Source organism: Salmo salar, chromosome ssa19 (assembly GCF_905237065.1).
Source record: "Salmo salar chromosome ssa19, Ssal_v3.1, whole genome shotgun sequence".
NCBI lineage: Eukaryota > Metazoa > Chordata > Actinopteri > Salmoniformes > Salmonidae > Salmo > Salmo salar.
The window spans coordinates 19,824,164-19,850,103 of NC_059460.1; the positions used below are offsets into that span (position 1 = coordinate 19,824,164).

The window sequence follows — 25,940 nt, forward strand, 5'->3', positions numbered from 1 at the left end:
TCAAGAAATTGGTTATTAATTAAGGTTTTTGCAGAGGATATCTTCTTCACGCAATTTTACATCTAACTAACATGTTTGGTGCAGTATTTCTCAATGAAAAAATGTGCATGAAAACAGGCTCTTGTTGAATGACAACAAAAATACTTTATTGAAGAATCCCTACAGTTCACCTATCATGGAAGAAGGATGGATGACTTTTATGGAAGAGGTGTCAATCAAACCCACAACAAACCACAAAACCCAGATAAGAAAACTCTGGTGATGGAGCCGAAGCATTACTTCCGACACATAAATCAACCCATTCTAAACTACAGCTAACTGTAAATACGGCTGACTTCTGGGAAACATTCAAACTGACAGATTGAGTAACAGTGTTTTTGAAGGCTGACTCTCCTCTCTCTGTCTGCATCCCAAATAGAACCTTATTTCCCCTATGGGCCCTGGTCAAAAGTAGTGCAGTATATAGGGAATAGGGTGCTATTGTATATAGGGAATAGGGTGCTATTTGGGACGCAAACTCCGACTGTGATGTGTCATTAATTTCTGTGGCAGGCTGTGAAACAGGAAACAGGGAATTGCAATCCATCTCAGATAAATTCTCTACTCCAAGAAGAACAAAATACAGTCAGTCTTTAAGCAATATAAGCCAACTAGTTGCTCTGTTATTGATTAAAATCAAAACGGCAGACAAGTAAAAATGCCTTTCAAAATGGCAATGGCTCACCTTTGGGAGGTCTCATCCTATTGAATGAGCTCCAAAATACGAGACCACTTGTTGATTACCCTCTTTTATACCGCATATAATAGGGTATTATTCATGCTTATCTTGATGTTCCGTTGCATGCCAGTTCACCTGTAGGCTCTGCACCAATAAGACTTATAAGCGCCCCATGATAAGATCTAAAGCAGGGGAGTCAAACATATGGCCCATGGGGCATACATTCATACAGTTTCTTGACTGTGTCCAGAGCTCGCTAATAATCACCGAAATGAAAACTAGACAGTCAGGGAACATCAAATTCGAAAAACGATGGCTAGAAGACAATTTTTTCAAAACTTTGAAGGGGATGAAATATAACCCGTGTTCAGTGCAGCCCTCCGGAACTCATTGAAGACTGAATGCGGCCCGAAGGGCAAAATCTGTTTGACACCCATGATCTTAATAAGCATCTGCTTATTGTGACGATCTCGCCCTCCATCCACAGCCACACACTAAATGGATCGCTGGAAATTATTATGTAGAACAATATATCCTATTATTAGAAAGAAACAAATCGGACAAACTGGGGGACCTGTCCTAGGGTCTGAGGATGATGGATGGATTATCATTATGTAAGGAACATTAACTATGCTTTCATTTTCACACATCTGCGCATCGCTGGCCACGCAAGCACCACAACACTGAGATTCTACATGCCTTTGTCCCAGTAGTTCTATTGGAAACAGAATAACAGATGTCACCAAGGCTGTACGGTAGCCAACAACATGTGCATATAGGCCTACTGCTGTTCAAATGTTTTCCAATTGTAGTTGTAAATTCGCGTGTGGATGAGGATAAGTAATAGTGCAAAGAAGCATTGCATTCAACAACTTGGCAAAGCAAAAACATGGATTTAATATCTTTGAGTTTGGGCTGTTTTTTTGTAGAACCACCTGCAACTGGAAACGGACATTTAACCGAATCAAAAACGAAGAAAGTATCGCCAAGAAAAAATTGTTAGTTTATAAATCTATGGCGGTGGTTTCTATGGGGCTTTCCTGTAACGCCCAGTAATGGACACTAAAAACCATGCAACTAGGCTCTAGCAGACCTGCTCTGACTTGGAGCCAAGGCAAGGTCTTGGGTACTTTTCAGCTTTCATTTACGTAACAATGGCCAACTGTGAACTTTAACACCGTTTCACAAAGCAACAGTCTTGAATGATGGAGGTTGTTGATTCTGCTCGCCAGTCTTTTATTCCATAACTCCCTGATGGAAACACAATAACACTAGAGCTAACATTAACATAAAACACTGGCGACACGCTGGTGTGGTGGTAAGTCTAGATGGAAAAGCACCATTGAAATACAACAAAAGGAGTTTAATCCATATTCAATTTCAACAAAAGACCCCGACTAGACAGAAACGCTCATTCCCAAACCAGGAAAGTCTGGCTAGCGCCACTAATAGCCACTAACGTTAGTTGTGGTGCAGACAAAGCTGAGGAAAAATGACCCCTTTAAGAAACATTTGACACATGTGATTAATATCAAACTATTAGACCTGTTAGGAATAATTTGCTTACCAATTGTAGGCTACCTATGCTAAGAACGCAATGCGTTGTACAAAAATGTAGCCAGTGAAACACACGTACAACCAAAACAATATTGGCACCCCAATATCACCCAACGACAAAACAACCCCCGCCTCCTTTGCCATGATTGTGTGCGTTGTAGCCTAAATATCAAAACAGAGCTCACGTTTATAAATATATTTATGTTGCTACACCACAACAACAGTAGGCTTTAATGCACCCCTCTGAAGGAACTCGAGGACGAAGAAACAAAAGGTAGACAGTCGTTTTGCAACTATGCATTACAACAAGGTAACTCTGGAAGTAACCAATAACTATCTGCGGTCTTGCGATGACTGATGTAACGTAAGCCTACACACCTTTTTAACGGTATCGTCTTTCTCTTCAAAGAATAAACCGGCCAACGGCGGTTGTTTTGTACGGCACTTTTCCTCCAGATATATCAGTGATCTTAGCTGCTCCGGTATGCGACTCGAGTACGCTAGCTCTGTATTCCCAATCCCCCGCCTCGTTTTCACTCTGCGGTGGTGCTATCGCTTGTGAGCGCTGGGTTGGTCGGTTCTCCCACCCTGCCTGCCTGCCAACTTTGATGGACGATAGGCTATTCCTGGCATGCCATCTGGTGGTCAATAGTCTCACCTAGTGGCAATAGGCTACCACTGGCTTTCCTTGAAAGCTGGTCTACCAGTCTTCATTTTGAAATAGGTTGTTTGTTCAAAATTACAGTTTAATTTGTAACAAATGTGGCTTATTAGTTTAGCCTTTAGGCTACTATATCCCATGCCACATGTGTAACGTGATGGGGTTGATATGGGTATCTTTTAGTTGCAATGATCTGACAACTCAAATACAATGGTCTGGTGATCATCAAGACTGAGCTCCATAAAGAAAGAGCTCCTAATTTACCGTCTCGGTTTCTTGAGTCACCATCGGTTACCATCTCAAGCCAAATCTGTAACAGACGCTTCAAGACTGCCCCACAATTATCTAATTATTTAATAATAGATTACGGGGGATTTGGAGTCGCCAAATTAGGATTTGGTTTTGTCCAAATTATCCGCACCAACAATAAATCAGTATTCTTTCTAAGAAAAGCCAGTCTTTCTAAGAAAAGCCAGTCCTGGAAAAGCTAAGTAAAACAATTACTGAAACCATATCCCCAAACTGTACAATAGCTTGTTTTTCCCTCATCAGATTCCGTTGTTTGATAGTGTGTGACAGTACCATAGCGGGCTCTGCTGGTGTGAATGGTCCAGTGCATCCAACGGTCCAATTCCTGCTAGAGAATGCAGGTCATCTACTGGTAGGGCTGGGCAGTCGTTGCCATGAGCAACAAGCATTTTTAAACTACATGTACTATTCTGTCAGACAGTATGATATATGGACCCCATCCTTTCCATGTGATACAATCATATCCATTCTGTGAGTAAAAACTCCAACCAAGAGGTAATTCACTTTTAACAAAGAAACAGGTTTATCAACTTCCACTGGCCTCCGAGTTGCTGCATTTCCTCTCCACTTCGCTTCTCAATTCATTGACCTTGGAAAGCAAGGTTGGAGAGTTTCCTTCCCATTCCCGATGAAAAAAGTTGACCACGATAAATGAGTAAGCAGTGCACGGACTTCTCTCTTTGAGACTTTATTGGATTCAACTCTCGGGTAAAATCTTGGGAACCAAGGCTACAGAAAGCACTTGAGGATAACGATGTGCAGAACACTGCAATGCATTGATCTCCCTAGGGTTATATATAAAATATACACACACAATTCGCATCATACACAGACAGCGCAGACCATCGTAACCTGGCCAGACCACGAGTTCTCAGACAATCAGTTGATTATTAGTTTACAACTCCGGTTATGCTTCGCTTGTTTGTGTTTTTCCTTTTGCAGAAAAGGAGCAGAATCGGTATTTGAGCGGTCCTTTATGGCAGGTACAGTTATGACAGTTGTAATCCAAGATACATTTCAAAAAGTGCTTCAGGCTAAATTTCAACTTCAAATATCACACATGATAAACCAAAAGTCAGGAGACTGATTCATTAGTTTTAGTTTGTTTTACTTTTTTTTTTATGCAGGTCCCACTCCCTCACTTACACCTTGTGTAGTTAAATCTTCTTCACAATAACTGATCCATATTGCACTCACTATAGTCAGGTCTGTACAGCACTGGGCTATACCAGACAGTCGTTGCAGATGCTTCAGTTTAACACACAGTATGGGAAAGGAAGGACAATGTTTTGGATCATTTCATTTTCTGAGAGATGGAGGATACAAATAGTCAAATCAATAACGGTAAACAAAAAAGAAAAAAAAAACAATTTAGGAAGTTTAAAAAAAAATGGCAGCGTCTAAAGCTTTCATCCTGCCTACACACCAATAAATAACTCAGATGCCATCTATCGACTGTAGCTAGGGGAGGATGGTGTTATGAAGATTGGTGACTGCGTGGACAAGACAGGCTCCGTTCCTACACCAACATTAGCATCCCACTTAGAATGTAATCTTGTTCACTGAACACTATTAGAAGGAGACAAGGTTACTTAGAATGAAGCAATGCATTGGCTAGTTTGGACATGCGAGTGTAGACGCAGATCCCAATTCACCACCCCCAAGCAAACCCCTGCCTCGTTAGCCTACATACAAGAGGCAGGTGTGCAGAGTCATAAAATGAAAAAGCTGGGCTGCTGAAGAATTTTGATGACAGATTCAGACACCGATGAAAAAAGTTGAATACAGTGAAAAAAACAGAATCACTCAAAATGTAGGCCCAAACCACACAACTACACAGGCAGTAGGCACAGAAACAAGACACTATGAAACTCATGACCGGTCTAAAGTGAGGTGCTCATATGAGTTCTCACACAAACTACTACACACTAACCAATGGGGGGGGGGGAAAGAAAAAAAAAGTCAAATAAAAACCCATTTCTATCATTTCGTCACAGAACATTTGTTCGGCATCTTCCATACAGAGCATTATCTAACATGTCCTTACAATAGGCGGAGTAGAGGGATAAGCTGGCATAGTGACACATAAACTTGACAAATTCATCAGGACAGTCAAGCATCTAGAATAATCTTTTAGTGGTCCGAGAAGTCATCTTTCCACTGACGTACTTTTCTCTTCAATGACAACATTGACATCAGTAGGACAAGATGTGTTGCATTTCTTCAATTTTACCAAAGGGGATACGCAGCACTTGCATATGCTGGTATTGATATACATTGATAGGGAACATTGCAGTTCAACCATTATAAAATGTCATCATACAGTACATTAACATGAACTGAATAGCTTGGACTTAGAAAGGCGTGACACTGAAGCAGCTTCATTTTCTAATCTGACAAAATCTCACTTTTTGCCATTCTCCTCACAGTTGTTCTATCCAACAGGATTCATCTCAGATTGCACCCGATTCCCTATTTAGTGCACTACTTTTGACCAAGCTCTTGTAGTGCATTAGAAAGAGAATAGGATGCCATTTGGGAGTCATTTTCTGTCAATCACAAGTGCATGGTCCTGAAGATGTGTTCTACTACAGCATTTTAGCCCTGTAAGAATCAAACGTCAAAGAGAAAGTAAAAATGTCAGTGCTCAATCTAACTGTACAATAGAGGACAGTAGTGTATTGGTATACCTTTGATAAAGCTTATTTTAATCTAGACAGGAGGGTTAATTTGATGATATACTGTACATGGATAATCAGGCTAGGATGCTTCTCAGCAGATTTTCCAAACTTTGTATCTTTTTAAAAATGTATTATTATTATTTATTTTTTTGAGAACCTGCGACAACATACATTCAACTTGGCAAAGTGCAGACTAAAACCTTTCAGGACATTAATGGACAAACTGCTGTGCGACAGATAAAATGGAAGAGCTACGAGTACGCGTTATTCATTACATGTTGTTCATTTCGCCAGGCACCAAGATCGCACTTTTATTCTATTGTTTGATCTTTGTCTTTTGTTTTGTAAGGAAATCAATTTCATTCAAACAAAAAGGATCAGGAAAAAGAACTGTGCAGCCTGTGTCTTTCATACTGGAAGAATCGTCCCATGTCATGTAACAAGTTCTGTGTAGTGGAATGCCAGCTCCTGTGGGTGATCTTTGCGTCTTAGTCTGACTGTGAATATGTTTATCTTCTTCAGCAACTGAAGGACAAAGAGACAGAAGACAAAATGAGTGGAGGTAAAGCAAGACTTGTTTAAGCTTTGGCTGGTCTATAAAAAACAGGGTCGTGTTCAGTAGTAAATCTGTTTGCAACAGAAAACGAGCATCTGTGTTCTTATTGGCCAAATTCAGGTAGTGCCTCCCGGGTTTCAAAATGTTTTCTACTCAACCGAACATCCGACTGGCTTAGTAAAGTCTTCTGAGAGGCCTCGACTTACTTCTTGTTCCTTCATTGCACGGCCCCTCCTCCTCTGATGGCGGTGGGCTGGTTGTTGAAGAGCCCAGTCCGGTTGACGTTGGGGTGGGTGGGGGACGCCACAGGGGGATGGCCAGGCCGGATGGGTTTGGCTGAGGAGGACAGAGGCACAGCACAGTTTACATACCATCAAAGGAACACTAAGGGCATCACTATTTAGCATCTGAAAAGACCAAACTGTAATGTGTAAAAGTGTATTTATAGTATTATAGACCAAAACATTATGTCAGGCAGAACATCTCTCGGGGGGAAAAAATGAGCGTTAAACTTTTAAAATCAGTGTGTGTGTGAATATGAATGACTGTGTGTATGAATACGTGTGTTTATGCCTGTGTGTGTCCTCGCTCCTCACCGATCTGAGCCGAGTGGCCCCTCCTGGCCATGTTCTTAGCCCTGACGGCCTCTTTGATGCGGTCCACCTCCAGCTGGTAGCGTTTGCGGTCGCGTGCAGCGTTCTCTTTGGCCTCCTTCAGGGCAGACTCCAGGGCCTTGACCCGCTCAGCTGTAGCACGCAGGCGCTTCTCCAGTTTAGGAAGCTCACAGCGCAGGTCGGCATTATCACGCACCAGCTAGGGGGCGGGGGGAGGTGTAGTGAGTGAGCGAAGTAGACAGAGACCAATCATACAGGTTTCACACAATAATTCATGTGTTCTTTCTTTCAGTCCCATTGCAGTTGTCCTTGGTATATTTTTGATGTGTGAGAAACATTTGTGTTGACAGAAGAGTACTTGTATCTTGGAGTAATTTGGCATGTCTGTAACAGAGCCTTCCATTACAATAAAGGGCTCTGATCTGTGCCACAGAATGAACGGGCATAGAACCCATTACGGCATCATTAAAATGAACAGGGACGTGCATTCTGCTCATTCTAATTTTGTGGTCTGTAGCTGCTTACTGACTTTAGTGAACCATACAAATCGATCATAGCAGGATACCTCTCTGCCATGGAAGACCTCATAACATCAGATGTATGTGTTTGTTTACCTGTTTGTGGACCTTTGTAAGCTGTTCCAGGTTGTTCTCCAGAAAGGATATCTTCTGTTTCTGAGCAGCACTGCCCCCTGTATCATCAGAGTCCATCTCAGCACTCTGCAGAAAACATACATTATTACAGAACATTTAGTTTTACAGCACATGTATCATTCACTCTCCATTTATTTATAATGAGACACACGCTTCTCCATTTTCTGTGAAAGGCACCATTAAAGCCACAAGTTCAGACTTTGACATGAGCACTGGGAAGCAGTAAATTAATATACCACATTAATATGCCTTTCACTGACCCATATACTTTCAAGGTCGGAATGTTGGTACCACAAGCTTATCACAAATATAAAATACCACAAATATCACATTTGTGACTCAGAGCTGATAAATAGGACTTTTAAATAGGATCTATGTGAGCCAGCTAGAGCCTGAAGCCCGAGGGTTGGTGAAGAACCTCATAATGGTCTCTGAATCACAGCAGCATAGCGGTTGCGTCCTAAATGGCACCCTATTCCCTATATAGCGCACTACCTTGGAGCCTATCAGCCCTGGTCAAAAGCAGTCCACTATAAAAGAGAATAGGGTGCCATTTGGGACACAAACAGCATCTTATTTAAATCTTTACCTTTGAAGAAGAGAACTACAGGCTGACCTAGTTACCAAAGCCTCCCTCTTTTGTCTGGTGCGGAGGTTCATTAAACATTCAACAGGGTAACAGGCGCATCAGGCCAGGGTTAAAAGTGAACAGTAGTATTTAACGGAAAAGTCTACACCTGTTGTATTCGGCGCATGCAACATCAAATTGGATTTGAACGTGGATCCCGCACTGTCCCGGTGATGACGGTACTGTGCAATATTATGTGAACGCTGTGCATTACACAGGGCTGATAAAGTAACTGATTCTTATGGTTCCTTCTAGGGGCATCTCTCGCTTGTAAAAAGCTAACTCCGTGTGCTTTACCTTCTTGACTCTGGTAGCCAGGTCCTGAACAAACAGCTTTCTGAGGTTGTGTAGGGTCTGGAGCTCCTTAGCCACAGTCTCCTCCAGTCCCTTCAAGTCTTGTCTGGCCTGCTCTCTCCTGTCCTGCATCACCCTGTAACACACACACACACACAACCAGATCGGTGATTCCCCATTGCCACGTCACCGCTGTTCATATGGCTGCAGAGAGTCATTTATTTCTCCTCATTTATGCAGGGAAATCAGCTAAGGACAAATGATAGTGTGTGGATATTGATTGTGTGTGTACGATGGCAACTGGATGGGTGTTTACGCACGTGAGCTCGTGCAGCTTGCGACTCTTCTCCTGGTCGGTGGACTTGAGCTTCTCGTGTTCCACCCTCAGACGCTTCTGCTCCAGCACGATCTCTTGGTTCAGACTGGAGAAAGACAGATACAGACATAGTGAGACAGAATCTAACTACAAAATAACAGTTGTTTCATGTGTCGTCGTTGTGTCCTATGGGCCTCAAGGATTTACTGTGTGCGTGTTCACTTACTCCTGCAGCTCAGTGATGAGTTTCTCCTTGTTGTCCAGCTCGTCTCTCAGGCTGCTGATCTGTTTCTGATGGGCCTCACGGTGAGACTGGATCTGATGCTCAACCGCCTCCTAGGAACAACAGACACATATACAGGTAATGACCAACAACTATATTACAACTAAGTATCAACACAATATAATATAGTCTTTTTAGCAGACACTTATCTAACGGGACTTTCATAGCAGTCAACTTTGACTAAAGATATATACTTGGTATATTTATCCCATACAGGAATCCAATATACAATCATGGAGAATCTTGTACACAAATGCAACTGATTACAAACACAAAAAGTTAGAATAATCTGAATGACCAGTTATCAAGTGAGGAAAGAACAGCCTGTCAGGAAAAATCCACTGTTGGTCATACCTTTACTTCAGTGGCAGTTTGAACCTCATTCTCCTTCTCCATAGCCTGGACTTTCTCTGTGAGGGGAGAAAAGTAGATGTGTGTCAGCAATCATTTCACCACGAGATAGTGATATACTGTTCAGGGCTCGACATACAGGGCATGCCGCTGGCCCGGGAAGGTTTGAGGAAACCCCGGGCCAGTTGATCATCCCTGTCCGTGGTCCGCTCAGGCTAGTGAAAAAAAATATTGAAATAATACCATCTATAATCTAAGCTACAAAATGTATTCAAAAACAGATGGATTCCTGAAGCTGTTTGTTATTCCGATTATTTATCACACGGGCACTGGACACATATAGCCTATAATCTGTCAGGCAGAGAGCGTGCGGCTCTCAAACAGCTGGTTGTTGTGTGGAGCAGCTCACCGAAGACCGACAGCGCTACAGGCAGGAAAGATGTTCAAAGTTATGATATATACCATTAAATGCTAAGGCAAGAAAGCAAACCAGGTATTTAAGAAGTTCAAAATATTGGTTGAATATTTGCGATGCGCAATTTAGTCATCTTGGAATAGCCTACCTTGAAAATCTGACATTTTCTCTAGGCTATTTGGTCCTTGAAAAGACATTGAAGTTATGGTAGTCGATTTAGAAGTTCTACAGCTCCAATATATACTAAACAAAAATATAAAAGGCAACATGTAAAGTGTTGGTCCCTTATTTCAGGAGCTGAAATAAAAATAAATGTTCCAAACGTACAAAAAGCTTATGTCTTAAATTGAGCGCAAATTTCTTTAGATCCCTGTTAGCGAGCATTTCTCCTTTGCCAAGATAATCCATCCACTTTACAGGTGTGGCATATCAAGAAGCTGATTAAACAGCACGATCATTACACAGGTGCACCTTGTACTGGGGACAGTAAAAGGCCACTAAAATGTGTAGTTGTCACAGCACAATGCCACAGATGTCTCAAGTATTGAGGGAGCGTGCAATTGGCATGCTGACTGCAGGAATATCCAACATTGTTTTAGAGAATTTGGCAGTACGTCCAACCAGCCTCACGTGTACCTACGCCAGGCCAGGACTTCCACGTCCGGCTTTTTCACCTACGGGATCATCTGAGACCAGCCACCTTGATAGCTGATGAAACTGAGGAGTATTTCTGTCTGAAATAAATCCCTTTTGTGGGGGAAAAAAACTAAACTATTCTGATTGGCCGGGCCTGGCTCCCCAGTGTGTGTGCCTACGCGCTCCCAGGCCCACCCATGGTTGTGCCTCTGCCCAGTCATGTGAAACCATAGATTAGGGCCTAATAAATACATTTTTTTATATTTTTTTTTTTACATGTACTGATTTCCTTAAATTAACTTTAACTCAGTAAAACCGTTGAAATTGTTGCATGTTGCGTTTTTTTTTGTTCAGTATAATTATTCTGTGATTTCATTTCAGGGCTCGAAACAGCAAGATGTAGCAGCTTTCCTTTGTTTCCCACCATTTCTATTGAAGGGTGTTGCGCTGACCTGTTGCGGTTATTATGAGCAAGACTACGTTGAAGCCAACATTCGACTTGGTTTTCCATACAAAGCGTTCTATTACAACGGAACACGTTTTTTGGTCGCTTCATTTTAAAACATGATGCAAAAACCCCTAAATAACATCTCAAATGGCATGTGACTAGCTACCACATGGACAGGCTTCATTAGAGCGTTTGTGTCGGGAGCATGCTGTCTATTTAGTAAGGCAATCCCCACATTCTGACATATTTTAGCATGTAAAAATAATGTGAATCTCAATACATAATGCGATTGGATAGGCCTATTAAAAAATGTATTATTCTTGGTGGAAACGCATCCTTTTTTTCCATGCATAATTTTCTTATTTTTTTCTATAGGCTTTTAAAATTAAAAATAAAATGTAGGTCGTTGAAAATTACAATAAAGCACTTGAAAAATTCCTTGAAAGTCCTTGAATTTGACTTACTAATGTATGCATGAACCCTGTATAGGCTACTTGCTCAGCCCACAAATGAAAGATAAAATCACCTGCTATTGAAATTATGTACACATCATTCGCTTTCCTGTCAGATCTTGACCCGGCCCAGTATTATCATTTTAAAAATCGGGCCAGTAGCTTTCAGTTGGCACTGACCCGGGTGTGCCACTAGCAAATTTACCTGAATGTCGAGCCCTGCTGTTGAAAAGCTGGGTGTCAACCTGTAGCCAAATTTGTCCATCGGTTTGTAAAAAGAATATATAAAAATACACATTTAAATAACGAATGTGTGACGTGCCATCTTGGGGACAGTTCTTCCTCGCTAAAGAGGGATCTTCCTATTTGAATAAAGGATGAATAAATGATAAATAAAAAAAGTTGTAGTCACCCTGAGTGCTGATCTTGACCAGCTCCTCATTCAGAGAATCTACGTTCTCCTCCAGCTGTCTCTTCTTCTGCTCCACGTTCTGAAGGTACTCTGTCAGGGACTTGATCTTAGCCTCGTGCTTGAGGAGGAGACAGCGAGAGAAAGTGAAAAGGAAGCAATAAATTGGAACCAGGGTTGGGGTCGATTCCATTTAATTCAGTGAATTCAGGAGGTAAACTGTAATCACATTCCCAATCCAAATTTTCCTCATTGCTTTTCATTCAATGAATTGAAATAGACGTGATTAGAATTTAATTTGAGTGACAGCCACCCTGTGACTCCCTTTCCCGAGCCCTCTGTTCCAGGTGCCGTCAACGGTGGTTACCTGGGAGATGCGAAGCTGACAGGCGGCCAGCTCCTTCTCGTTCTCGTCCATCTTCTGGTTGCTCTCGGCCTGGGTGCTCTCCAGCTGTTTGCTGCGTTTCACCATGGTCTTCACCTCCGACTTCATCTTACTGATGTACAGACGAGCCACCGTAAACTCCTCGTCTATCAGACCACTGCCCTCGTGTTGCTGGGAGGGGGAGAAAGGGGGAGGAGACGAGGTAAAGGCACAAATGTTAGACTCAAATGTCACCGTGCAAAAGACATGCATCAGACAGTTTAACTAATGCATAGTTTAGGAGGAGGTTACGTAAGTTTGGGATGAGGTTCGGTATGAGGTTAAATGGTACATATAAGAGCCACACAGGCTCCCCATCTTCCCTGGAATTCCCCAAAAGTATCCCAATTCTGGGCTTCCCTTCCATGACTGGCTGGTGTGGCACTGAATGATGTGTACCTTGATGTCGTTGCTGCCCACGGCGATGCCTATCTCTACCAGGTCTTTGAGCAGCGATGACATCATCTCAGTTACCCTCTTCTTCTGGTGGTTGGTCATCTCCTTCAGCTTCTGCAGCTCAGAGTCAATGGACACCAGGATACTCTGAGGAGAACAAACAGGACAGGTTAATTTCACAAAATGCCAACCAACTTTGTTCACAAAGCAGTGAACTTTTACACACTATTCAACTCCATGCCTGGAGGGCCAAAACACTTTTGGTTTTCGTTATTTTCTTCTAAATCAGGGACTTAATGATTCAACAGCTGACCTGGGACATTAGCTGAGTGGACGAGCTAATCAATGACATTGTTAATTGATTAATCAGGGTTACAGGGTACAATCTTCAAATTCCTAGAATTTCCTATTTAGTTCCTATTTTCATTCATTATTTTCCATACATCTATTTCTTTAAAGGGCTTCTGAGTGGTGCAGCGGTCTAACACTGCAACTCAGTGCTAGAGGCGTCACTACAGACCCTGGTTTAATTCTAGGCTGTATCACAACCGGCCGTGATTGGGAGTCCCATAGGGCGGCGCACAATTGGCCCAGTGTCGTTAGGGTTTGGCCGGGGTAGGCCATCATTGTAAATAAGAATTTGTTCTTAACTGACTTGCCTAGTTAAATAAAGGGTCAATAAAAAAAAAATGGATATATATAAAAAAAAATATGGTGTACCTGCGATAGCTGGCACATAGTGATCAACAAAGGTGAGTTTCGTTTGTGAATGACGTTGTTCCTTCTCGTTTTTTAAATAAAAGTTATCAAATTTCCAACACGTAACATTGTGTAACATGTAACTGAAAATAAAACCAACCGATTTCTGGTTGAGCTCCTCACTGAGAGCCTCAAACTCCTTGGTCTTGTTTTCCACCTCCTGGCTCTTCTGGTCGTAGTTAACAGCCAGCTCCTCCAGGGCCTGAAGCACCTCCTTCACCTCCTCCTTGGACGCCTCATTCTCAGACTGCAGACGGTTCAGCTCCACCTGCAGGTTGTCGTGGTCACGACGTGACGAGGCCAGCAGCTGGAGAAGGAACATAGAGTTTTGTTCAGTAGGGAGAAAACTTTTGAAACAGGTAGGTGGGAGGTATTACCTTGTCCAATAGGTATTAACTTGGCCAATAAGATGGATGGATGCTTTCTATTGCAGAACAGTATGCTATGTGCCCTACTGAACACAACCCAGGCCTGGGGGTAACCATTAGTAAGACCCTACTCATTCTGAACATTCATCTGTAATTAAAATCCAGTGTACTGAAGGCTAAGTTGAGAGTGTTAAAGCTCTGCTACATCATAGGATTGTCAAACATTTGAGTGTCGGCAGTCAACCTCTTGTGTTCACACCGCAAAGACCTTGGAAGTCGTCAGCCACTCAGCCTTGTTAAAATACTCCAAACTAGAAGGTGGCGGTAGCGTTATCCGTGCGCATAGGTCTAGATTCCAAGCTATATGCGCTAATGTTGCTACTATGTACAAAGCTAGCTAGCTAAGGACACTGCACTAACAGGCAGCTGTTTCATGGAAACTAGCTAATCCATTGTGATTTAATTATGTCAACACTAGCTACAGTGGTTAGCTAGTTTGGAGGAAGTATTTAGCGTTTTGTGCATTGCATCTGTGTACTTTGCTATATGGGGGTTTGTGCTCTTTGATTTGGTCAAAGACAAGATGTTGGCAACTGACAAGCATTGCGGTTCTACAAGTCGAATCGGTAGGTTCATCGCTACCAGGTCAGCATGCAGCAGGTACCACTTCTGTTCTAGCAAGAGAAGGGAGGGGCTCCCACTGTGATAAGTACATATCGGCAGTCTAGCGGTAGTGAGATTCTCATTGTGTTTCATGCTTTTGGATGTCAGATTCTCCCCAGGCTGAGCAGCAGGCTGAGAGGTGCCTCTTTAACCCAGCTGTGTCTGGGTTAACAGTCAGCTAACAGCTTGACCCCCTCTCTGGGCCCCGATGAGCCTATACAGGCAGATTGATGGCCTAGTTAACAGAATGGCCCGGCAGGGAAGCAGTAGACGCACGGCAGGGGGGTGCAAAATAGGGGGGGGGTCACCTCCTCCTGGTCCAGCATCTGCTGCTTCAGTTTCTCTGCCAGCTGGCTCTGCTGGTTGATCTCATCATCCTGTTGGAGAGAGAGAAGAGCGAGAGAGAGATTGTAAGGGTGTTTTTGAGACCAAAGGGTTGTCAAGGAAAACCTATATCATCAGTAAAACATATTTTAAATGACTACGTCATTGAAATCTTTATGGCACCCTAGGGTTGCAGTGTGATGCTCTGCTCCCTTACCTTATCATCCAGCTGCTTGTAGAGTTTAGACAGCTCAGCCTCACACTTCTCCTTCTCTGCATCAGTCAGTTTAACCCCTGGGATGCTGGGCGAGGGGGTCATCTTTTCATTATTCACCACGTTGTCTAGAGCCTGGACCTCAGCATTAGCCTTCTCCTTGTCAAACTGCTCCTCCACCGGCACACTCTCACCTACAGGAGGCAGCACAGAGGGATGGAGGGATGAAGGGAGAGGGGGAGGGATGTAGGGAGAGGGATGCAGCCATGGAGAGGGAGACGACACAGGGTTAGGGTCAGGGCGTAAAATTAACACCCGCCAAATGCGGGTAGATTTAGGTATTGGTACGTAAAAATATCTATTTTACCAGCCATGTTTGCGGGTGGTCAATTTGCAGTGCTCTACAATACAAGCATTCCATTCGCAAGTAAAAAGTACAATGTTAATAATGAGCACATGTGCGAATCGTTTTGTTCACAAGTTCGGTCATTTTTCAACTTTAGGACTCAAGTGGCCCTGTTACCACAGTTACAACCTCCCCCCCGTAAAGGGGCAGTTGAACATTTTGTCTCGTGATATTTTGGTTAAAAGACTTGGGTCCCGAAAAAGGTAATAAAGTGTAGAAATATACCACATTACTTCTTAAAAATACATGTCATGTTTTAGAAACATTACAAAGCATAGTCATCTGTTTATTTTAATTGTATTTTTTTGTTTTTATGTAATTATGGCAAAAAAAATATTTTGGCTGTTAAAACAATGAGTGTCTGGTAGATTTTTTTTAATCTACTTGCCACAGTGGCTGGTGGACCTTAAAGGACATTTAAGGCCCTGGTTAGAGAAGACAGACAACTTCTGTAGTATCTACTCAACAGGCAGACCATTTTCTGGGTCCTATGTATTATTGCAACAGAAACTGTTTACTCTAAACGTGATTTCCGTTGCAAAACGTTTTGCTACGGTGTGCAATGCACTAATGAACACAACCCTGTTCAATCCTAATAGGACACAAGCTTTATTCATGATATAACCAATTATCCTAGAACACCAACTAAATAACTACTTATTTCTATCTCTCACCGTTTCTCCAGCGGTTGAGTTCATTCTCCAGCCAGGTGACGGTGCTCCTCAAGGTCGTGTTCTTTGCCTTTTCTCTTTCATACTTCTTCTTCCACTGTTCTGCCGTCAGCTCCACGTTCAGACACACTGTGTTCTTAATGGTCTTTGCTCTGAGGTAACACAACGGTTACCTTTCAGAGTGGGAGTGCGTTTGACAAGTCAACCACTTGCGACCACTCAAAGCATATAGACTTCACTGCAGTGCATTCATGCCATTGCTAACATCATACTAAGCATAGAGAACCAATAATTCACCCGTTCTATTTAATTCTGTGGTACCTTCATTCAATTGACATTTATAACACTTCCGTCCACTGACTGACTTTAACACTATTAATTCTGGGTCATTTACAGCATTGTTTCTCAACTCAGTTACTAGTAGACATGGGGGTACCTGTCCGATCCACACCAGGGCGCTTGGGAAGGCTCAGAAGAACATGGTCATGACAAGATGGTATCCAGCTTTTGTCATATTAATGTCAAAAATAGATTTTTTTTTTTTTGCATTTTAGCTAACCCTAACCTAATTCTCCAAACCTACTACATTAATTATCCTAAACAAAGATGTGTAATGGGTTAATTTGACAAAAGCTGGATGCCTTCTAGCCATGACTGAAGAACATATGCCTAATGATCAGTTGTATAGAGGGGGTAGTCTGGGCAGATTAAAATGTTATTGGGGGTACAGTAACCCCCCAAAAAAGGTTGAGAATAACTAATATACAGTCCAGGGGCTGAGAGCGTACCTCTGTCCGAACATCAGTGTGGACTTGGTCTCAGCCTCGTTGTAGGCAGAAGGCGAGGCACAGATGACCATGGTGGTCCTACAGTTACCACCCAGAGAGTCCTGCAGGATACGGGTCATCTTACTGTCTCTGTATGGGACATAGGTCTGGAGAGAGGAGGGGGAGAACAACATGAGCTTCACAGTCAATCTACAAAACTAATCACTTTGCCCTGGAGGGTAATACATTAAAGCCTGATCCCAGATCTGTGTGTGCCATCTAGCCAACTCATTGAGTCATGTGCTGAAAACATACATTTTATAAGTGTTTGCCGCAGCTTTGACTTACGGTAAGATTGGTATGGTGCTTTTGTGCTTGACACATGCATATTTACCATATCCCCCCACCACCCTATTCATAATTCCAAAATGTCCTCATCCAATATGTACTCCATCTCCTCCCCTACTGCTAGAACAGCCGTTTGTTGACATCCGAGTCCCAAATGGCACCCTACTCCCTATATACTGCACAACTTTTCAAAAGAAGTACACTACTAAAGGGATATGGTGCCATTTGGGACGCAGACATTCTCCCCAGCACCACGGGAGCCGAGTGAAGCGTTACGGTCATCTCACCGAGCCTTCAGCCAGAGCAGAGATGACGTTGCCCAGTGCAGACAGGGACTTGTTGATGTTTTTAGCTTCTTCCAGCACCGCTCCCTCCGCTCCAGTTTTACCCACCTACACACACAAATTTAGGAGATCACAATCCACCACACAGGTCCTCATGACAACACTAGTACAAGATCGTATCACATCAGAAAATTCTAAGATAAACATGGCTGCGTCCTAAATGGCATCTTATTCCCGATTTAGTGGTGAGTGTGTGAGTGTGAGAGAGAGAGATATATATGGGAAAGGGTGCCAGTGTTTCCCCTATATTCATTTAGCAGCAGCGCCTGCCGTCACTCAAAATATATTTTTTTATTATTAAATCCCCATGCAGTCATCATAATTGTATGTTTAAATCACTATGTCTAACAATTCACTTTTTATTTAATGAAAATAAATCCCAAATATATTTTTCACAATTTATTTCCCTGAGCCTCCTTTGGCCCTTGAAATGCTCAGTTTGATCGTGTGGGTGTTAGGAAACAAGTTAAGGTATTTACAAACACAGCCCTGATTGGCTAATATGATGTGTAGAGCCACCCCCTTAGACCAATGACTGTTCGTCTGGGTATCGTAAATCCGTTCACATTGTGACGTCATGAGGTGGGACAAAAAGGGTTATTCAACCTGAAATTCCAGTATTCTTTTTTTTTTTTTCAGTTTTGCTTCGACCTGTGTAGAAATATCATAATACACACACACACACACACACACATATATATATTTATTTTTTTTAAACGGGAAGTCAGTTTTAACTGCACAGCCCCTATTTCTGCCAGATGTGCTTTTAGTGCACGATTTTTGCAATTAAGCCCCTTTTCTACCTGAGTCAGATTAACTCATGGATACAATTTGTAAATCTGCATGCAGTTTGAATAAAGTTGCTACTTAGCGTTAGGGCAATTCTTAACTAGCGTAAGCGCAATGAATGGAAGTCTATGTGAACAGTTAGCATGCTAGCATTTTTACATTTGCATTTCAGTCATTTAACAGCTGCCCTTACCCAGAGCGACTTAAAGGACAAATTGGGGATGAGTGCCTTGCTCAAGGACACAGACAGAGTTTTCAACTAGTTGGCTCAGGGATTCGAACCAGCTACCTTTACTGGCCCAACGCTATGTACCACCCCAAATAAATGGTATCCATGTGTTCATCTGACTCTGGGTAAGCAGAAAAAGGGCTTAACTGCCAAAATCTCACACTATCCCTTTAAGGTGAGAGTGACAAATTATAACGTATATTTGTTGCAAAATGAGTGAGCAGTGGCGCAAATAAGCGCCACGAGCGTACAGCCACCACTTGCTCCTCATCTCCCTACAGTGCAGCAGCGACCATCAATTATATTTCAGATGGTGTCAACAGAATTACATTTTCAAGCACTTGAGTAGAATGTGCTTTTAAAAAGTCACCAGAAGTGACCTTCTCACAGTCCTACTAAAAAAAAAAGGTACCCCGTGAATCCTAGGGGAAACACCGAGGGTGCCATGTGCACTATGTAGGGGATACGGTGCCATTTTGGTTTGTGGCCCATATCTGATTAAGGTAGATAATGCTGCCAAAACACACTAGTCTTAACAAAGAAGATACAGGAGACCACAACAAACATTGATGTAACAAAAACTGATTATGAAAGAGGGCTACAAAGCATGTTAATGGCTTTGCTTGATCTTAATGCCCTCCTGTGGATTATCATCAGATTAATAATAAACAGATTACTGTGGTTGTCGTGTGAGTAATGAGTAACAGATATGCTGAACACTCGAGGCGATCCAAGATGTGGTGGTACAAGTACGTGGCCTTGTCCAAGCCAGAACAGCCTATAGGGCAGAAGCCCATCACCTATTTCTGTAGCGTGACGCAGCTTGACGTACAAGTACACCCCATGGACAGGATGCTAATCCATGGCCTTCGATGTGGTAGGCTAGTTAGTTAATTGTGACCAAATCTTCAAATCAATAGCAGAGTGTCAGGCTATATCTGCAAAAGTGAATGTGATGAACTTGAACACTAAGATGGAGATAAGAAAAGGGAGGAATCAGAGGAAACGTAAACTGAGAGAAAGAAAAGTTTATGGCCAGGGTTCCCCAAATGGAAGCCCGCAGGGCGATTTTATTTGGCCCCACAAGTAAAAAAGTTGTACTTCATTTTTATTGTTGGACTGTATAAACACCTGCAAATCAGCAAAGTGATTTTAATTTTGGAAATTTGTTCCAAAGTATTCCCACGCATAATAGAGATAGACTGTATATGAAATGTAAGCAAGGTTTGAAATGATTATGTTTCAGTCAAGTACTATATCTGTTTGGGCTTCTTGCTGTCACTTTTTAGTCCACAACTTTGTAATTATGTTCCGGAACCCTAACCATCCACTAAATTTTTTTTTAAATGCCCACGGCCGAATATAGTTGATGATCCCTGGCTTATGCTACGTCCTGATTTTCCACAAGTGTGACCATGCAATCTCACCGTCATGCATTTAAAAGCATAGGACTGACGTAAGCACAGACTGGAGTGAGTTACAGCCATTGTAAAATCCATGCAACAAAAAAACACTTCTGAAAAAGGGTGAATGATCGGAACACAGGCACAGAGGAAGGAAGGCACAGAGAAAAAAATAAGATGGAGACGTACTTTTTCGCTCCCGGCCAAATCGACAAGGTAGAGCTTTCCGCTGAGTTTCTGCTCTGTAGCAGTGTTCTCCTGCTTCACGTTGATCTGGAAGATACTATGACTTCTGGAGCTGTGCTCGTTCATGTCTGGAACACACACACACACACACAAGCGTTAACACACAAATCTAATGGCAACAGCAACATTTATTCATAACTAGGGTCTACAGTTTTTCCTGGTTCCTGGTCAGAAAAACTCCCGGTCCTAATTATGTAATGGATGTGTAACTGCATCCCAAATGGCACCCTAAATGTTGCATCCCAAATGGTACCCTATCCCCTTATGGGCCCTGGTCAAAAGTAGTCACAATCAAGGGAATAGGGTGCCATTTAGGACGTAGCCCAGCACTGCTGTGTGAGATTGTCTTGGTTGATCAGGAGATCCATTGAGGAGGATGATGAACCCATGAGAAGCAGCAGTGAGTGTGTTGGACTGACTCACTTGTGACGGCAACGTGCCGGTTGGATTTGCCCTCGTCAATAGTATCCATGACCTCGTCGGGGCTGCACACAAAGCGCTCGGTACACCCCTAGGGACACACAGAGAACCAAGGAACAACTATTTCATTTGACACGGTAGACGTTCATAGACAGAGGCGATTAAAGATAGATTTTTTGTTAACATTGGCATTAAAGTCATGGACAACCCAGAAGTTAGATCGGTTTTGTAAGTCCTTTAACTTTCTTCAAACAACTCATCCGAAATAGCACCCTATTCCCTATAGTGCACTACTTCTGACCAGCGCCCATATATCAAAAGTAGTGCACTACAAAGGGAATTGGGTGCCATGTGACCCACAACCATTCTTCCAATTGATCTATAGGCAATCCATCATTCTCCATATGATGGAGAATCCAATCCATATCATTCTCTTCATCTACTGAAGTGTCTTATCGATTCATCCCCCTGACCAAACGTTCATGAATCTATGGTACCATTATAGATGTTTGGTTCACTTGACCATAAATAAACCTGTGCCTCACCTTGACATAGGGCACCCTGTTCTTATCCTCATGTACAGACAGGTTGTTCTTTGTTACTGCAGAGAGGGGAACAAACAAAAAAGTAGATTTTATTATTGCAGTTATTTCAGGTTGTTTATCAATGTTGTAACAAGGAATCATCACCAGGCAAGCGCCTGCATTTAAAGGGATACTTGGCATCGGAGGCCCTTTATCTACTTGCTCCCGAATGGCGCAGCGGTCTAAGGCACCGCATCTCAGTGCTAGAGGCGTCACTACAGACCCTGGTTCGATCCCGGGCTGTATCACAGCCGGCCGTGATCGGGAGTCCCATAGGGCGGTGCACAATTGGCCCAGCGTCGTCCGGGTTAGAGGATGGTTTGGCCGGGGTAGGCCGTCATTGTAAAATATGAATTTGTTCTTAACCGACTTGACTAGTTAAATAAAGGCTACATAAAAAAAAAAAAAAATATACTTCTGCAGAGTCCGATGAACTCATGGATACCATTTGTATGTCTCTGCGTGCAGTTTGAAGGAAGTTGCTAACTAGCGCAATGACGAAGTCTATGGGTATCTGCTAGCATAAACTTCCATTATTGTACTAATGCTAGTTAGCATTGGCTCGCAAAACAACCTCTAACTTCCTTCATATTGGACACAGAGACATATAAATGGTATCCATGAGTTCATCTGGCTCTGGGGGAGTAGATAATGGGCGTAAAGAGTTTGGGCGGAATATCACCGGTCGCGCAGCGTAGGCATGCTCCTCAAACAGTGGTTTGTGTGTGGAGTGAAATAACGGTATTCCAGCGGAAAAGGGGGATACCTAGTCAGTTGTCCCACAGAATGTATTCAACATAAATGTGTCTCCCGCATTTAACCCAACCCCTCTGAATCATAGAGGTGCGGGGGGCTGCCTTAATCGACATGTCTTCGGCGCCCGGGGAACTGCCTTGCTCAGGGGCAGAACGACAGATTTTTTACATTGTCAGCTCGGGGATTAGATCCAGCAACCTTCCGGTTACTGGCCCAACGCTTTGACACCTAGGTTACCTGCGCGCAGCCTCTATTCGCTAATCGAGTGGATACAGATGACATGTCTTTTTTCCCCTGCCCCTGCACATTTGACAAATGGGCCATTCTAAATCGAAACTAATTTTACATATTAGTAAAGACAAGATTCTGATAGAGAACAGCTGTGCAGCCTCAGGCAAGGAACAGAGTGACTATCAAATCATCAATAGCTTATCATTTCAATTTCATCCCCTTGAAAATATGGAACTTATATTACAACAAATATTATGGCTGACCTCAAATGTGCTGGTTGATTAAAAAAACTGTATTTATGGGAAAGATGTTTGAAAAGGGCATTTTGTCTTTCATGAAGTTTTCAGAATTGTATAGGAAGGTCTGCTCAATCAAAAATAACAACCAATTGATTACTGCATTACCACACAAATGGAGGCAGCAGGTGGCAGCGGGAGGAGGCAGCGAACTGGTCTGTCTGCCCAATATAAAAGGATCAAAACTGGCGGAGGAATAAAAATAGCAAAGTATAGCAGTTTAATTTGAGGACCAGGATGTTGAGAGCTGTGCCATACAGATTGCAAAATAGTTGGGAAGAGATTTTTGATGTACTGATTCCATGGTATGAGTTGATATATAAAACGACGCAAAATTCATGCTTTTCAGCTAAAATTATTATATAGAATTCTTGCCAACAACAAAATGTTGAATATTTGGGGCATACAATCATCGCAGCTCTGCAGATTTTGTTGTGAGGATACAGAATCAATAGACCCTTTATTTTGGTATTGCCCTCAGGTAGCCTGTTTCTGTTCTCAGGTTCAGGAATGACTGAAAATGCTTAACATCAATCTAAAATTGACCCTAGAAACTCGCGAGGCCTAACCTGAGGCCTCGCGAGTGGCGCAGTGGTCTAAGGCATTGCATCGCAGGGCTAGCTGTGCCACTAGAGATTCTGGGTTCAAGTCCAGGCTCTGTCGCAGCCGGCCGCGACCGGGTGACCCATGGGGCGGCACACAATCTCGAACTTCACCTCTCTCAAGTCCATACGGGAGTTGCAGCGATGAGACAGGACTTACTACCAGTTGGATACCACAAAATTGGGGAGAAAAAGGGGTAGAAAAATATAATAAATAAATAGTACTGTTGGGAGATCTGGAGAGACCAGATCAGTCAATTACTAATACTCTTATTAAAAGTATTTATATTCAACTTGCAATCTGTGGATTCTATTCAATTAGATAGATGGAAATGATATGTTAAACATCACAGCATAGTTGAAAGATATATGGTGCGTAGAAATCCGAAGAGGGTGGCCAGCAGAGATGGGTGGGATGGGCTGAGGGAAGCTGAGGGTTGGGATGTGGAATTGGAGACAAGTGGTAGTGGAGTTGCTGGGCGGGGGATAGAATGACGGTCAAAGATTAAAGTAAAAAAATACAAATAAAATACAAATAAAACATCAAAAGTAAGTTTAAATGACACTGTGGGGCAGTGACGTTACATTTAATTCCGGTATGTCTGAGGCTGATGCCATGCAGGTGTTTGTACACACACACTCTCTCATTCAAAAGCACACATGTGCACATACACGTAAATAGTGCCATACATGCACTCAAACATATTCAGTTTACATTAGTCATTTCTTTAGCAGACACTTATCAGCCACCGGCCCTGTCAGTTGGCCTTGGTGTTATGATTTTTGTTGTCCTTGATGTCTTTTGCATTGTTGTTTTCTGTTTTCCTGTGTGTCTCCCTCTCTCTTTTTTTGTTAGTTGTTGGTGCATTGGGGACGGGGGCTTGGGGAATGGAATTATTTAATTTTTCCTCAGGGACTGTGGGGGAGGGTCTCGGATGGTTGAGGGGCAGCTCTTGGGGAACTGTGGGGTGGGGGGGGGGTCTTAGAAGGCTGGCGGTTGGGAGCTTGGGCCGGTGGCTGATAGATGGCTGGTTCGGGTCCCCGTTTTTGACCTTGTGGGAGGATCTGTCAACGTGCCCTTGAGCAGGGCGTTGACCCTGGTTGCTTCTGTGTGTCGCTCTGGATGGAAGTCTGTTAGATGACTAATGTGATTTAGTTGTTGAGCGGCTTCACTGCAAGTATATTGTATGTTTTAAATATTAAATAAAAACAATATTAAAAAACGAAAGCCTATAGTCGCATCATGTGTGTTGATTTTTTAAGACATTCTATGGTTTGTATCATTCACAACTAAAGTTGTCAAATGACTCTAAATCTAGCGTTTTACGTTCAACATAGCGCACTGGCTCCGGAATGGGAAAAATATCCGTTCTATTTTATTCAGCTAAGTTCAATTATATTCTTCACTATAAAATCATATAATATTAAATAATGGCACATCTGGTCAGCTAAATGAACAAGCCTATGGCATGGAGCATAGCTAGATAACATACAGTAGGCCAACTCAGTCTCTTCTTCTGAAATACATTTTCTTCATATCATAAATGTTTTAGACCTGACTAAAATAAATAATGGGTTTATTGTGATTGTGTATATTCAATTGATTTAGAATTTTTTAGGTAGATGTTACTAAGGTGCGCATCACCGGTTACCTTGAGATCGGCAGACTTTCGCATGACAATAACCGGCTGACAAAATGTCACGACCGCCACAGCCCTAGCTCAAGTGCATCCAATTTCCTTTGGTCATCCTTGAGATTTCACTACAATTTGATTGGAGTCCACCTGTGGCCAATTAAATTGTTTGGACATGATTTAGAAAGAGACAACCATCTAGATAAGGTCTCAGGGTTGACAGTGCATGTCAGAGCAGAAACTATACTATGAAGTCCAAGGAACTGTCTGAAGAGCTCCGAGACATCATTTAGGAGGCATATACCTGGGAAAAGGTATCTAACAAGTTCTACAGCGTTGAACGTTTGATAGTCCCCATCATTGGTAAATTGAAAAGAATTGTTAACTACCCATACTATGGCTAGAGCTGGCCATCCGACCAAACTGTCAGAACTACAGAGTTCCTTGGCTGAGCCAGGAGAACCTGCCAGAAGGACAACAGTCTACAGCGCTTCACCAATCTGGGCTTTATGGGAGAGTGGCCAGACGGAAACCACTCCTGAGAAAAAGGAAAGACAGCACGCCTGGAGTTTACAAAAAGGCATGTGAGAGAGTATAAGGCAAAGGATTCTGTGGTCTAATGAGAGAACAATTACTTTTCGGCCTCAATGAGAAATCCAGGCACAGCTCATCACCATTCTAACACAATTCTTACCGTGAAGCATAGTAATGGCAGCATCATGCTATGGGGATGCTTTTCAGCGGCAGGGACGGGAAGAATGGTAAGGATAAAGTGAACAATGAACGGTGCCAAATACAGGCAAATCCCTAATGGGAACCTGCTTCTGAGTGCAAAAGACCTTGGACTGGGGGTGAATATTTACGTTCCAACAGGACAATGACCCCAAGCATACAACCAAAGCAACGCTGAAACGGCTTCAGAACTAAAATGTGAAAGTCCTTGAACGGCCCAGCCAAAGCACAGACTTGAATCCCATTGAAAATCTGTGGAAAGACTTGAAGATTTCTGCTCACCACCGCTTCCCATCTAACTTAACAGAACTTAAGGAAATCTGCAAAGAATGGGAGAAAAATCCACAAATCCA

The 25,940-nt window shown here is 42.7% G+C and overlaps 2 protein-coding genes across 8 annotated transcripts in view; both read right to left on the reverse strand.

Annotated features, from left to right (window-relative positions):
- Window positions 1-2,954, reverse strand: part of LOC106578559 (rho GTPase-activating protein 12) — a 108,962-nt gene extending 106,008 nt beyond the window's left edge. Inside the window, exon 1 of one of the 7 annotated variants that reach the window (XM_014157542.2) lies at window positions 2,654-2,954. The gene's annotated coding sequence lies outside the window, so the exon portion shown is untranslated. Of the gene's footprint in view, window positions 1-2,285; window positions 2,307-2,653 lie in introns of those variants that run through there. The other 6 variants (XM_014157543.2, XM_014157538.2, XM_014157540.2 and 3 more) reach the window with 6 other exon arrangements.
- Window positions 2,955-3,917: 963 nt separating this feature from the next.
- LOC106578560 (kinesin-1 heavy chain) overlaps window positions 3,918-25,940 on the reverse strand; it is a 29,111-nt gene continuing 7,088 nt past the window's right edge. The window contains exons 6-25 of the mRNA XM_014157544.2: window positions 21,298-21,353; window positions 20,756-20,843; window positions 20,276-20,400; window positions 17,609-17,713; window positions 16,995-17,140; window positions 16,210-16,358; window positions 15,133-15,323; window positions 14,900-14,968; window positions 13,661-13,867; window positions 12,805-12,948; window positions 12,349-12,537; window positions 11,985-12,102; window positions 9,625-9,680; window positions 9,214-9,323; window positions 8,992-9,093; window positions 8,675-8,807; window positions 7,711-7,815; window positions 7,079-7,295; window positions 6,689-6,818; window positions 3,918-6,451 (exon numbers count right to left, since the gene is read on the reverse strand). Of these exons, the coding sequence (XP_014013019.1) occupies window positions 6,700-6,818; window positions 7,079-7,295; window positions 7,711-7,815; window positions 8,675-8,807; window positions 8,992-9,093; window positions 9,214-9,323; window positions 9,625-9,680; window positions 11,985-12,102; window positions 12,349-12,537; window positions 12,805-12,948; window positions 13,661-13,867; window positions 14,900-14,968; window positions 15,133-15,323; window positions 16,210-16,358; window positions 16,995-17,140; window positions 17,609-17,713; window positions 20,276-20,400; window positions 20,756-20,843; window positions 21,298-21,353 (2,429 nt within the window). The 3' untranslated portion in view covers window positions 3,918-6,451; window positions 6,689-6,699. The remainder of the gene's footprint in view (window positions 6,452-6,688; window positions 6,819-7,078; window positions 7,296-7,710; window positions 7,816-8,674; window positions 8,808-8,991; window positions 9,094-9,213; window positions 9,324-9,624; window positions 9,681-11,984; window positions 12,103-12,348; window positions 12,538-12,804; window positions 12,949-13,660; window positions 13,868-14,899; window positions 14,969-15,132; window positions 15,324-16,209; window positions 16,359-16,994; window positions 17,141-17,608; window positions 17,714-20,275; window positions 20,401-20,755; window positions 20,844-21,297; window positions 21,354-25,940) is intronic.